The sequence below is a fragment of the Capra hircus genome, chromosome 1 (assembly GCF_001704415.2).
Source record: "Capra hircus breed San Clemente chromosome 1, ASM170441v1, whole genome shotgun sequence".
In the NCBI taxonomy this organism is placed as follows: Eukaryota; Metazoa; Chordata; class Mammalia; order Artiodactyla; family Bovidae; genus Capra; species Capra hircus.
The window spans coordinates 152,648,354-152,663,834 of NC_030808.1; the positions used below are offsets into that span (position 1 = coordinate 152,648,354).

The window sequence follows — 15,481 nt, forward strand, 5'->3', positions numbered from 1 at the left end:
GTCAGACCTCTGCCCATCAGAAGGAGGGGCAAAATTAATGAACACTAAGTAAGAAGCCAAAGTTTCTGCTACTTTGAGTTTGCTAGACAATGTGGGATGAGGAAAATATCAGAAGAAGCAAGACACCAATTAGAGAAGAAAGTCAAAGCAATTTTGTGACAACCCACTGAAAAGAAAAATGTAATGAAAGAAAAAAGAATCATTAGCTGTATTATAAGCTAAAATGTGACCAAGCATCCTGTTGTCACCCCTAAAATCACTGTGAAATAACCCAGGCTTCAAAGATATATTATAATTCACAGAGCAAATAGAATAGTTCGCAGAGCTGTCACCACTGCAGACAAAACAGCCTCAGAGACCATCTAGTTCAAGTGCTTTATCTTACAAATGAGAAAAACAGGTTCAGAGAGGCTGAGCCTTGGAAGGGCACACAGGCTAGCATCTGGTTTGTCTGACTTAGGAGCCACGGTTCTCTTGCTATTACATTCTGAATCTCTTTACCTTCTCACAGTTTAATTAGTTAACCGCACCAATGTGGTAGCTAGCATTCTTTATATTCATGTGTTTAGCTGTAAATATCTGCACATATTTGGATTTTGGAAAATAATATATTTTAAAAATCATAGCAGTGGGCTTCCCTGGTGGTATGGTAGGTAAGGATCTGTCTGCCAATGCAGGGTACATGGGCTTGACCCCTGGCCCAGGAAGACTCCACACGACGTGGAGCAACATAAGCCATGGGCCACAAGTACTGAAGCATGAAGGCTCAAGAGCCGGCGCTCTGCATCCAGAGGAGCCACCGCACTGAGAAGCCAGTGTGCCACGACCAAGAGCAGCCCCTGCTCACCCAAGCAGAGCAAGCCCAGACGGCAACGAGAGCCAGCGAGCCAAAAGCAGATAGATGCATAGCTTTTAAAGCAGGAACAAAGGACTCATTACTATCCCATAACTGTAGAAATGTGGTACCACTTTAGAAAAAATTTCCATATAGCATGACAACCTTAATGCTCTTTTTCATAGCCCTCTATCTGTGGTAATTACAATTATGAAGTGAAACTCACAGTACAAAGTCCAAGAATAAGAGACATTTTCAGTTCTTAGAAAAGAATCACATAAAACATGAGACTCAATCGTTAGATAATTTAAACACTAAATATCACATTGCTTACTAGAAAATACATGTAACTGAAAGTTAACATTAAAATTTATTAAATTAATGCTTATTAAAACATTTATTAAAATTATTAACAGTTTTTTGTGGTTAGTAAACAAGAAATGGGCTTTCCTGGTGGCTCAGCTGCTAAAAGATCCGACTGCAATGTGGGAGACCTGGATTCGACCCTCAGTTGGGAAGATCCTCTGGAGAAGGGAACGGCTACCCACTCCAGCATCTTGGCCTGGAGAAGTTCATGGACTGTATAGTCCATGACGTGGGAAAGAGTCAGACATGACTGAGCGACTTTCACTTTCACTTTCAGATAAGGAAGATACACACAACAATTCATCGTATTTCTTGGTAAAGCTTACTTTGAACAGTCTCCGTTTATAAACAAATATTTTAAATAAGGCTAACTCCAACATGCCCTCACTCAACTATAAATATTAATCTTCAGCACAAGATAATTTTATATTATCAGCAGCTTGAGAAAAAGAAATCTAGTCACAAATATATGCATATGTCCTAAGGTCATGATATTTAACTATTAAATCAAACACACATTCTCAATTAATAGATAATCTAAATATGTTCCACCAGCAAATTACATGTATTATATAGAACCTTAAACATTAATTTAGAATAGGGCTAAAAAAATCAAGTAAGAATCAGATTTCACAGCTACTATTAAGGGGGTGGTCTTCATCCTGATTTGAAATATACCAGTTAAAATCATTAGATACACTAGAAAGATCTGATCTTATCTCGAAAATCCTATGCTTGAACTCTACCACGGTGAGTAAATACAAACATGGCTTTTTGTGGTGGACAGGAACCAATGTGGCTCTGTAAATATGCTACACCCAGAAACCTCTTCTGGGCGTGGGAAACAAAATGACCGACTTTATTAAATGGGTTTATGAAAATGTATTAAAGTCAAGTCTATGCGGTAGCATTTTACTTTTTAAGTGATTTTATGTTATTCTTTAAGTGACTTATATAATTAATATTTTTTTCCATTCAGCAGCTGAACCAAAAGGAAGACTTTCCCCAGTTACATAACAAGAGTTGTCAATACCTTTAAAGAAATTATCCTTGTATTCAGTAAGATTTTCAGCATAACTATCTGTTCTAATACAATATCAATTTGGGAAAATATACAAAAATTAACATTTGTGTCACCGGAGCCCTAGAAGGAGAGTAGAAAGAAACTAAGAAAAGAAAAAAATTCTGAAGAAATAACAGTTGGAAATTTCACAATTTTTGGTAAAGATATAAACTTATACATTCAATACATTTAGTGAACAACAAATAGGATAAATGGAAAGAAAACCATGCTGAGACATACCATTATCAAACTGTTAAACCCAATGGTAAAGAAAAATTGTTTTTCTCAGGCTACTTTTAAAGAAAAGTTACATATAAAATAAATACTCAGATACTGTGGATTTCTTATCAAAAACCAGGGAGGCCAGAAGACTGAAAAAAAAATTAAAAAATAAAAACCTGTCAAACAAGAATTCTGTATGACATGAAAGGATCTTTTAGAAATGAAGGCAAAATAAAAACATTCTCAGATAAAAGAGAACTAAAGGAAATTAATTCCCAGCTGACTTGGTCTACAAGAAATGCTAAAGGAAGTTTTTTCAGGCTGAAGGGAAATGCTACCAGAGGGAAACAGATCTTCAAATATGAAGGAAGCAGGATTTATTGAAAGCAAAAAATTTTAACGTTATCTGGGAAGGAATTCAGTGTACTACATTATATTACATGGCAAATCTAACACGGAGTGGAGAGTAAAGATTTTTGGATTTCTTTACATTTGAGGTGGTAAAATTGACTGAAAAGATATATATTTATGTTACAATCTCTAGAACAACTACTATGAAAATAGTAAACATATGGTCAAAATGCCATTAGGCATGCAAAAATAGTATATCCAAATAATCCAAAAGAAGGAAAGAGGAAACAAAGGAGCAAAAATTAAAAGGGATGGACAAAATTAACAGAATCCAGCCATATCAATAAATACATTAAATGTAATGAGCTGAACACAACAGGGTCAATTCATGAAAAAACAAAACAAAAACAAAAAACCATCGACAACATTAATGTATTTATACCTAATAACAGCTTCAAAGTACACGGAAGCGAAAAATGATTTTATCAGGAAGGGATAGACAGATAATCTACAATTATAAAAAACTTCAGCATGTCTCTCCCAGTATCAAAAAAGAAGCACCAAAAAGAACAAGTAAATAGAAAAATTAGCAGAGATACAGATGACCTAAACAATGCTATTAATCAATTAAGCCAGTGTTTACAGAATGCTACAGAACATTCCACCTAAGAACAAAAGAATATACATTATTCTTAACTGCACTTAACACATTCAGCAATGCAGACCATATTCTGGGCCAAAACCTGTAACTTAACACAATAAAATAAAATGAAAGCATACAAAGGATGTGCTCTGGCCATGAGAGAACTAGACCAGAAGTCAGTGAGAGAAAGACACTGGGAAATCCCCAAATATTCGAAAATCAAAGTACATTCTTTAATAGTAAAGCATATTGAATAAAAGGGGAAAACTAATTCTAAATATCCCATGTAAAGAGAAAATCTAATAGGACATTAGAAAGCATTTTGAACTGAATGAAAATATATCAAAATTGTGATATGGAAATTAAAGCAGTATTCAGAGGACAATTTACATATTAAATGTTTCTAGCACAAAAGAGAAGGCAATGGCAACCCACTCCAGTACTCTTGCCTGGAAAATCCCATGGATGGAGGAGCCTGGTAGGCTGCAGTCCATGGGGTCGCTAGGAGTCGGACATGACTCAGTGACTTCACTTTCACTTTTCACTTTCAAGCATTGGAGAAGGAAACAGCAATCCACTCCAGCGTTCTTGCCTGGAGAATCCCAGGGACGGGGGAGCCTGGTGGGATGCCGTCTCTGGGGTCGTACAGAGTCAGACACGACTGAAGCAACTTACCAGCAGCAGCACAAAAGAAGTTCTCCCAAAAGTAGGAAGTCAAGAAACACCTGGAGTAACAGGCAAATTTGCCTTGGAATGCAGAATGAAGCAGGGCAAAGACTAATCGAGTTTTGCCAAGAGAATGCACTGGTCACAGCAAACACCCTCTTCCAACAACACAAGAGAAGACTCTACACATGGACATCACCAGATGGTCAACACCAAAATCAAATTAATTATATTCTCTGCAGCAAAAGATGGAGAAGCTCTATACAGTCAACAAAAACAAGACCAGGAGCTGACTGTGGCTCAGATCATGAACTCCTTATTACCAAATTCAGACTTAAATTGAAGAAAGTAGGGAAAACTGCTAGACCATTCAGGTATGACCTAAATCAAATCCCTTATGATTATACAGTAGAAGTGAGAAATAGACTTAAGGGCCTAGATCTGATAGACAGAGTGCCTGATGAACTATGGAATGAGGTTCGTGACATTGTACAGGAGACAGGGATCAAGACCATCCCCATGGAAAAGAAATGCAAAAAAGTAAAATGGCTGTCTGGGGAAACCTTACAAATAGCTGTGAAAAGAAGACTAGCGAAAAGCCAAGGAGAAAAGATACAAGCATCTGAATGCAGAGTTCCAAAGAATAGCAAGAAGAGATAAGAAAGCCTTCTTCAGCGATCAATGCAAAGAAATAGAGGAAAACAACAGAATGGGAAAGACTAGAGATCTCTTCAACAAAATTAGAGATACCAAGGGAACATTTCATGCAAAGATGGGCGTGATAAAGGACAGAAATGGTATGGACCTCACAGAAGCAGAAGATATTAAGAAGAGGTGGCAAGAATACACAGAAGAACTGTACAAAAAAGATCTTCACGACCTGGATAATCACGATGGTGTGATCATTCATCTAGAACCAGACATCTTGGAATGTGAAGTCAAGTGGGCCTTAGAAAGCATCACAATGAACAAAGCTAGTGGAGGTGATGGCATTCCAGTTGAGCTGTTTCAAATCCTGAAAGATGATGCTGTGAAAGTGCTGCACTCAATATGCCAGCAAATTTGGAAGACTCAGCAGTGGCCACGGGACTGGAAAAGGTCAGTTTTCATTTCAATCCCAAAGAAAGGCAATGCCAAAGAATGCTCAAACTACTGAACAACTGCACTCATCTCACACGCTAGTAAAGTAATGCTCAAAATTCTCCAAGCCAGGCTTCAGCAATACGTGAACAGCGAACTTCCAGATGTTCAAGCTGGTTTTAGAAAAGGCAGAGGAACCAGAGATCAAATTGCCAACATCTCCTGGATCATGGAACAAGCAAGAGAGTTCCAGAAAAACATCTGTTTCTGCTTTATTGACTATGCCAAAGCCTTTGACTGTGTGGATCACAAGAAACTGTGGAAAATTCTCAAAGAGATGGGAATACCAGACCACCTGACCTGCCTCTTGAGAAATCTGTATGCAGGTCAGGAAGCAACAGTTAGAACTGGATATGGAACAACAGACTGGTTCCAAATAGGAAAAGGAGTACGTCAAGGCTGTATATTGTCATCCTGCTTATTTAACTTCTAAGCAGAGTACATCATGAGAAACGCTGGGCTGGAAGAAGCACAAGCTGGAATCAAGATTGCCGGGAAAAATATCAATAACCTCAGATATGCAGATGACACCACCCTTATGGCAGAAAGTGAAGAGGAACGCAAAAGCCTCTTGATGAAAGTGAAAGAGGAGAGTGAAAAAGTTGGCTTACAGCTCAACATTCAGAAAATGAAGATCATGGCATCTGGTCCCATCATTTCATGGCAAATAGATGGGGAAACAGTGGAAACAGTGGCAGACTTTATTTTGGGGGGCTCCAGAATCACTGCAGATGGTGATTGCAGCCATGAAATTAAAAGACGCTTACTCCTTGGAAGAAAACTTATGACCAACCTAGACAGCATATTCAAAAGCAGAGACATTACTTTGCAACAAAGGTCCGTCTAGTCAAGGCTATAGTTTTTCCAGTAGTCCCTATATGGATGTGAGAGTTGGACTGTAAAGAAAGCTGAGCGCCAAAGAATTGATGCTTTTGACCTGTGGTGTTGGAGAAGACTCTTGAGAGTCCCTTGGACTGCAAGGAGATCCAACTTGTCCATTCTGGAGATCAACCCTGGGATTTCTTTGGAAGGAATGATGCTGAAGCTGAAACTCCAATACTTTGGCCACCTCATGTGAAGAGTTGACTCATTGGAAAAGACTCTGATGCTGGGAGGGATTGGGGGCAGAAGGAGAAGAGGACGACCGAGGATGAGATGGCTGGACGGCATCACTGACTCGATGGACGTGAGTCTGAGTGAACTCCAGGAGTTGGTGATGGACAGGGAGGCCTGGCGTGCTGCAATTCATGGGGTCACAAAGAGTCGGACACGACTGAGTGACTGAACTGAACAAGGACCTGCTATATAGTACAGAATACTATACTCAAGATTTTGTAATAACCTGTTACAGTTAAACTAGATAAAGAACAGAAGCACCACAAAGTAAGCTGAAGAATAGTATTGATAAATAGACATTAACGAAGGTGCAAACCGAAAAAGAGAGAAAATTGATGAATCCCACAGCTACTTCTTTGAAAAAAATCATAAAACTGATAATCCTCTAACAAGAATTACAAAAGAAGACACAAGGTTGCATCAGGAGTCAAAGGGGATTATCTATACCTTAAGACATCAAAAAGATTAAAGGAATACTATGAAAAATTTTAACACAAAAATCCCACAATTTGGCAGCATCCTTGGCAGCTCAGTGGTGAAGCACTCACCTGCCAACGCAGGAGACAAGGGCGCGTTCCCTGAATGGGACGGTCCCACATGTCATGGAGCAAGGAAGCTTGGGTGCCGCAGCTGCCGACCTCTGGAGCCTGAGGGCCAAGACGCCGAAGCCGCGCCCAGAGCCTGTGCCCCGCAATGAGAGAAGCCACAGCAAGGAGAAGTCAAGGGCTGCAAGGGGGTGCCCCCCAAGGAGAGAGAAGCCCGCACAGCGACAGACACCCAGTGCAGCCAATAACATAAGTAAACTTTCTTTTAATTCCACAATCTGGATGAAACAAGCACTTCCTAAGAGACATACAAATTACTCAAAGGAAAACAAACAAAAAACAGTAACCCAAATAGTCCTACATTTATTTTAAAAAGTTGAATTCATGGGTAAAAACACATTCTAAGAAAGAAAACTTGAAACCCAGACAGTTTCAATGGCAAATTCTACTAAACATTTAAGGAAGAAATGATACAAATTTGAACATCATCTAGTAAGCAGAAAAGGAGGGAAGGCTTTCCAATTTATGAAGCCAGTATGTTATTATCCTGATACTCAAACGGCAAAGGTATTACAAGAAAACCATAGATTAATGCCACTTTATCAACACAGACACAAGTACCCTCAAATAAATATGTATATAGCAGACTGAACCATGCAGCGCGCTAGAGGAATACTGCGTCACAGACAAGTGGGGTTTATTTTGGGATCACAAGTCTCATTCAAACAGAACCAACATAATTCAACATATTTAGACTAAATAAGAAAAAAAAATCATGATTATCACATTTTTTAAAAAGTATTTTTTCATGATTTAAAAAAAACTCTTAGCACACTAGGAATAAAAAGGAACTTCTATAACTTGATAAAGAGTATTTACAAAAATTACAGCTAATATCCTAAGATCAGGAACAAGGCAAGCTTGTCTATACTTTTGTCACTTCTATTCATTCTCATGCTGGAAGTTCTAGTTGGCAAAATAAGTCAAGAAAAAGAAATAAAAGGCATATAGATTAGGAAAGAAGAAATAAAACTGTTGCTATCCACAGACAGAGTTTTATCTATAGAGAAAATCCCAAGGAATCTATTAAAAAAATCCTAGAATGAGTTTGGAAAAATTGCTGAATGCAATGTTAACATACAAAAAGCAACTGTATTTCTAAATACTAGCAGTTAACAACCACAAGTAAAAAATATTTTTTAAAAACTATACATTTACAATATGAAAGAATGAAAGAAAAAGATAACAGAAATGCTTAGATATGAATCTGACAAAAATTTTGCAAGATTTGTATGCTGAAAACCACAAAACATGAAAGAAATTAAGACAACCTAAATAGAGAGAGAAACCATGTTCACAGATTGGAAGACTCATTATTGCTGACATAATAATTTGATCTATTGATCTACAGATCCAGTGCAAGCCTAATCAAAATCCCAGCAGGACTTATAATAGATATAACCACCTCAAATTTATGAGGAAAGGCAAAGACTTTAAAATAGTGAAAGCAATTTTGATAGAACAGAACATAGCTGGGAGTCTCACACCACGTGATTTCAAGGATTACTACAAAGCTGCAATAATCAAGGCAGTATGGTATCAAAAGGGAAAGCCGTAAGCAGAATAAAGAGTTCAGAAATCAACTCACACAAATATAATCAACTGATTTTTGGCAAAAGTACAAAATCAATTGAATGGATAAATAATCTTTTCAACAAATCGTTCTGGATACCTGCGTGCCAAAAACATTAACATTAATACTTAATACCTAACACATATATTAACTCAAAAACATCATAGACCTAACTGCCATATCCAACATTTTAAAACGTCTAGAAAAAAAGACATGAGAAAACATGTAGGTTAGGCAAAGAGTTCTCGGATATGAAACCAAAAGCACAGTCCATGACACTGATATATTAAACTTGATCAAAATGAAAAACTTTTGTTTAAAGGAAGATATCAGTTAAGAGGATAAAGACAAGACATACACTGGCAGAAAACATCTGTAAATCACACATCTGACAGAGAACTCACATTTGCAATATATAAAGTACTTTCAAAATCCAAAAATAAGAAAAGAGTCCAACAAAATGGGGGTAATTGAATTGTGTTGGGGACAATGCAGTATCCATTTGGAAAAGAAAAAGAAGAAAATCCACTAACTTATGTTACATGCCTAATTTAACTACAAGTGTATCATAAAGCTAAATTTAAAGAGTATAATGATAAAGCTATCAGAAACAAATACATTACCTTTGTGACTTAGGTTAAGGAAAGACTTCTTGAGGTAACAAAAACTCAAAATCATTAACAATAACGGAAAATGCTGAAAACCTTGACTACATTAAAATTAAGACCTCATGTTCAATGACACAATAAAGAATGAAAAGGCAAACTGGAATGGGAGACGGTATCTGTAAAACACACGGTTCACAAAGGGATCATATCCAGAACACATCAAGGGCTGCCACAAATCAGTAAGGAGAGGGAGAAGGAAAAAGAACAGGTGGGTGCTTTACAGGCACTTCATCTGTGTGAGTGCGCTCAGTCGTGTCTCTGTCTCTTTGCGACCCCATGGACTGTAGCCCACCAGGCTCCTCTGTCCATGGGATGTCCCAGGCAGGAATACTGCAGTGGCTTGCCATTTCCTTCTCCAGGGCATCTTCCTGAGCCAGGGATAGAATCTGCATCCCCTGCATAGGCAGGTGGGTTCTTTACCATTGAGCCACCTGGGAAGCCCCAAGAGACTATACAAATGTCCAATGAACATCTAAAAAGGTGCCTGACACTATTAGAAAAAGCAAACAAACAAACCTCTCCAACTTCATAAATAATAAGATACTACCACATACCACAGAATGGCTAAATAAGGAAGTATGACAAAAACCAAGAACATGGTTCAACTATGCAGACCAACAAGAATTCTCATACAGTGATAATAGGAGTGCAGACTGTTTAAGAATATGACATTCTCTACTGAGTTGAATATATGCATAGTCTTAAATATCAGGAATTCTATGCCTACATCTATACCTTATAGAAATGCATGGTTATGGGCAACAGAAGACAAGCTTATGAACAGCTGCATTGTTTACAAAAGGCAAAAACTGGAAACAACCCAACTATCTACCAACAGAAGAATACGGATAAACCGTGGTGCAAGCATTCAGTGGAATATTATGAACAATCTTTAGCAACACAAAACACAGGCAAATTTTTAAAATGAGATAGTTTCTGCAAAAGACCCAGATCCAGAAGAATACATGTGGTGTGACTCATTTAATTAAACATGCAAAATTAAATTATATTGCTTAGGAAAGAATAATTAGGTGGCAAAATTATAAAAGAACACTAAGAAAGAGACTATAATAAAGTCAGGCTACTGGTCACACTATGGTGTGGGAGGAGGCAATTCTAATCACTAAGGGGCACCAAGGGCCCTTGTGAGGCGCCAGCATGTTCTGTTTCTTGATCTGGGTAGAGGTTACATTTAAATAATTCATCATATTCTCTACTTGTTTACACGTTTTAAGTGAGCTGTATTTAATAATTTTAAAGAGATTAAAAGAAGGAGAAAAATTCAGATATAAGTGCTTCAACATGCTTTCAAAATGTCAATTAAAACACATTTGAACTAAGACGAAACGTACATCAAAAAATTGGCAGAAGACACAGACTGAAATGATATTTCAGCTTCAGAAAAGTAGCTTCTTTTGTTGGTTTGTCAAGTTTCGCTCTCCTGAACTAATGTTTGAAATGAAAATGAAAGTCACCTGAGTATTGGAAAAGAAAGCTACTCACCCTTACACCCATGCCTTTCCCCCAACTATCATTTGGATCTACAAGGGAATTAAGAATAAAAATAGAAATTTTATTACCAGAAATTTGCGCAAGGCAATCTGAAAAAATTCAAATAAAAGAATTAATGTAATACAGTTTCTATGTAAACAAAATCCCCAAATCCTCACTGTACATATCTATCTTCCAAACTAATGATAAAAGATTGACATAAAGCATTTTGTAACTGTTTTGTTATATACAAAGACAAATATATTTTAAAATGAATAGATAATTATTTTTTGAGCTTGTACAAAGGAATATGCTTCATTATCACTTGGGTAAGAAATATTCAAATCACTGAGTCTCTAGAAAAACTACTAAGGGAAAAAAATGATACATTAATAAAATATTTATGTAATTTACATGTTTTCCTCAAAAAGTAATTATACTAAGATATGAAAAAATATCTCAAGGTTTTATCATTATAATTTAATAAAAATGTGTATTTGTTTAATTGACTCAAATCATTCACTTTCACAGTAGATATTCTAAAATTATCATCTAAAACATTTTATTTGTGAACAGATGATTTGGGATGGGACATCAGAAGTTTCCTTTCCCAAATCTGACTCTGGCTAGTACAGGTTCTTTGGTTTATACAAAATTATCAGAGTATTAGGTAGCTAGACTTGTTTTCGTGTGCTGTTCTGGCAGCATGACCTGAATGAAAACTGAAGCCCATATCATCAAAAAATGGTTTTATTACACAGTTCTTGGCTTTATTAGGCAGTTCTTAACACAGAGTAACGTCCCTGAATCCCCTCTTCACCTGTGACCTTTCTATTGTTTCCTGTGCTGCTTTTGAGCTTTGCTCAGTAATCCTGCAAACTTTACTTTTATTTACTGATTATGAGTGAGACTTGTCATTAAACAGTAAAGTTTGGCTTTTGAGGGCTGACAGGGAAATGCAATGCTAAAAACTTAATTAAATGCCTTCCTTAAGAACCAGCGTCCATCCCTCAGCATTCAGGAAGCCTTTGGCAGAGAACAAAGCAGAGCAAGCCCACCTCCTGCCGTCTCCTTTAAGGTCAGTATTCTTGACAGACCTCTAGCAGAATGGGGCATACAATAAGATTATTCTTTATAAGAGCCTTTGCTTGCCTGCATTTCAAGTGCATTTATTTTTTTGGTTTTGGTCCCCTCTTTTTTTTTTTTTTTTTTAAAGAATTCACCCTTCCTCTGTTGCAGTTATTTGAACTGTCTAAGCAAGTACTGATGGGAATACAAGAAAGGAAGCCAGTTTACCTTAGGAGGAGTTGGGCAACTGAGCAGTGGGGGCTTCCCTGGTGGCTCAGCGGGAAAGAATCTGCCTGCCAGTGCAGGACACGAGGGTTCGACCCCTGAAGGAGGAAATGGCAACCCGCTCCAGCATTCTTGCCCAGGAAATCCCATGGACAGAGAAGCCTAGTGGCCTAGAGTTCATGGAGTCACAGAGTCGAACACAACTTAAGAGATTAAACAACAACTGACAGAGATTGCTCCTATCCACTAAAACCAAAACCAATACATGCCTGACACAAAGAAAGAACACCTACAAACAACACAGCCAAACTCAAGACTATAAACCTGCTGACGTCAAAGATTATGTCTTATTATTCATTCATTTCTAACACTATACAAATGGCTACACAGGACTGGAAGAGGTCAGTTTTCATTCCAATCCCAAAGAAAGGAAATGCCAAAGAACGTTCAAACTACCACACAACTACACGCTTCTCACACACTAGCAAAGTAATGCTCAAAATTTTCCGAGCGAGGCTTCAACAGTACGTGATCCAAGAACTTCCAGATGTTCAAAAGCTGGATTTTGAAAAGGCAGAGGAAACCGAGATCAAATTGCCAACAGCCATCAGATGACAGAAAAAGCAAGACAGTTCCAGAAAAACATCTACTTCTGCTTTATTCACTATGCCAAAGCTTTTGACTGTATGGATCACAACAAACTGTGGAAAAGTCTTTAATAAGAGATGGGAATACCAGATCACCTTACTTGCCTCCTGAGAAATCTGTATGCAGGTAAAGAAGCAACAGTTAGAACCGGATATGGAACAACAGACTGCTTCCAAATTGGGAAAGGAGTATATCAAGGCTGTATATTGTCACCTTGATTATTTAACTTACACGCAGAATACATCATGCAAAATGCTGGGCTGGATGAAGCACAAGTTGGAATCAAAACTGCCGGGAGAAATACCAGTAACCTCAGATATGCAGATGACACCACCCTTATGGCAGAAAGCGAAGAGGATCTAAACAGTCTCTTGATCAGAGTGAAAGAGGAGAGTGAAAAAGCTGGCTTAAAACTCAACACTCAAAAAATGAAGATCATGGCATCCATCCTGTCCCATCACTTTATGGTAAATAGAAGGTGAAAAAATGGAAACAGTGACAGATTTTATTTTCTTGGGCTCCAAAATCACTGCAGATGGTGACTGCAGCCATGAAAAGATGCTTACTCCTTGGCTAAGACCAGCCTAGACAGCATATTAAAAAGCAGAGACATCACTTTGACAACAAAGGTCCATCTAATCAAAGCTATGGTTTTTCCAGTCGTCATGTATGAACATGAGAGTTGGACCATAAAGAAAGCTGAGCATCGAAGAACTGACGCTTCTGAACTGTGGTGTTGCAGAAGACTCTTGAGAGTTCCTTGGACTACAAGGATTGCAAACCAGTCCATCCTGAAGGAAATCAGTCCTTAATATTCACTGGAAGGACTGATGCTGAAGATGAAGCTCCAATATTCTGGCTACCTGATGCAAAGAACCAACTCATGTGAAAAGACCCTGATGCTGGGAAAGATTGAAGGCAGGAGGAGAAGGGGACGACAGAGGATGAGATGGTTGGCATCACTGACTGGATGGGCATGAGTTTGAGCAAGCTCAAGGAGTTGGTGATGGACAGGGAAGCCTGGCGTGCTGCAGTCCATGGGGTCACAGAGTCAGACACAACTGAGCAACTGAACAGAACTGAACATATAGTTAGTCCTTTGTATACCTGGATCATATATACTTGAGAAAAAAAATTCCAGAAAGTTCGCAGGCCAGCAGCTATATATAGCATTTACATCGTATTTACAACTATTTATACAGTATTTATTCTGTATTAGATATTGCGAGTCATCTAGAGATGATTTAAAGTATATGGGAAAATGGGAGGATGTATATGGGTTATACAAATGGCATATACTACTATTTCATACAAGGATCTTGTTGATCATCCACAGATTTTGGCTACCTGGCAGATGAGATAGGGTAACAGTGGGGAGTTCCTAGAACCAATACTCTGCCAATGAGGGATGACTATACTGGGTCTAAACACAGAGAATTCAAACAAGCTGTCTATCTCCAGAGAGCTACTGAACACGACACAACTAAAGTAAGACGCTACGAAGCAGATCAGAGTCATACAGCCATCTAGTCAGGGTGACATAATACCATCGGGGAGCAGGAAAGGTGCTCCATAAAAAGAGATGCTTAAACCTCATATTAATTTTGTATTACGGCATAAGAAATGACCGTCAAGTACAGCAGCTTAAAGCAATAATCATCTACTGGTTAGAGTTCTGTAGGGTAGAAGTCCAGGTATGGTGTTGGCTGGGTTCTTTGCTGAGGGTAGCTGGTAAAGTTGGAACCAAGGTGTCAATGGGCTGTGCTCACAAAAGGAGGCCTGACTAAGGAAGAATTCACTTCCAAGGCTCATTCAGGCAAAATCTGGTTCCTGTGGTTGTGAGACTGAAGTTCCAATCTTCCTTCCTATCAACCAGAAGGTTCCTTCCTTCTGCTCCCAAAGACAATCGTTGACCTGTGGCCCCTCCATCTTTAAAACCAACAACAGAGAATCTGTCTCATATCACATTCCTTACTCCCTTTGTTTCTGACTCTAGACCCAGATTTAAACAGTTCACGTCATTAGGTCAGGCCCACCCAGCTAATCTCACCTTTAGAAAGTCAACTGTGCCAGATGTCATAAACTCACACGCACGCCATCCTATCATACTTACAGTACTGGGGATTCTACAGGGTATGTGCACCAGGAAATGAGGGCTTTGTGGACCACTGGAAGCACCCTGACTGACACGAGCTGCGACTTGTAGGATGAACAGAAACGGAAGGTGAGATAGAAAGAGCTGGGAGCAATGTGGGCACAGCTGACCCCCCGAGTCGGGACAGAGCGTCAGCAACATGGGGAAAGGCATGTATGACGGTCTCCCCAGGACCCAGCACAGCTGACAGCACATCGTTGTTAAGGGAGTGAACCAGCATACCAAATTATATCAAGTTAGACTGCCAAATATTTACTAAGCGTTGGCTCAGATGGTAAAGCGTCTGTCTACAATGCCGGAGACCCGGGTTCAATCCCTGGGTCAGGAAGATCCCCTGGAGAAGGAAATGGCAATCCACTCCAGTACTATTGCCTGGAAAATCCCACGGACAGAGGAGCTTGGTAGGTTACAGTCCATGGGGTCGCAAAGAGTCGGACACGACTGAGCGACTTCACTTCTACATACTTAACAGCTACAAGAGAAAAGCTGAGAGATTTGTTCTAATCCTAAGTCACTGGGCAGAAACAGGGGTGAGAAGCCAGTGCGGACAACACGGACAGAAAACGGAACTGGACATTAAGAACATGAGGCTCTTACGCTCTCTCTGCTAAATGCAAGTGACCACATCAAACTCCAGGGGTCTTAG

The 15,481-nt window shown here is 38.8% G+C and overlaps 1 protein-coding gene across 7 annotated transcripts in view; it reads right to left on the bottom strand.

Annotated features, from left to right (window-relative positions):
* ANKRD28 (ankyrin repeat domain 28) overlaps positions 1–15,481 on the bottom strand; it is a 210,187-nt gene that overhangs the window by 95,354 nt on the left and 99,352 nt on the right. For 2 of the 7 annotated variants that reach the window (XM_018053046.1, XM_018053064.1), the window contains exon 2: positions 10,752–10,789. The exons of the other annotated variants lie outside the window; for them this stretch is intronic. In XM_018053046.1, coding sequence (XP_017908535.1) covers positions 10,752–10,763 — 12 coding nt within the window. In that variant the 5' untranslated portion in view covers positions 10,764–10,789. The remainder of the gene's footprint in view (positions 1–10,751; positions 10,790–15,481) is intronic. 7 annotated transcript variants of the gene reach the window in all.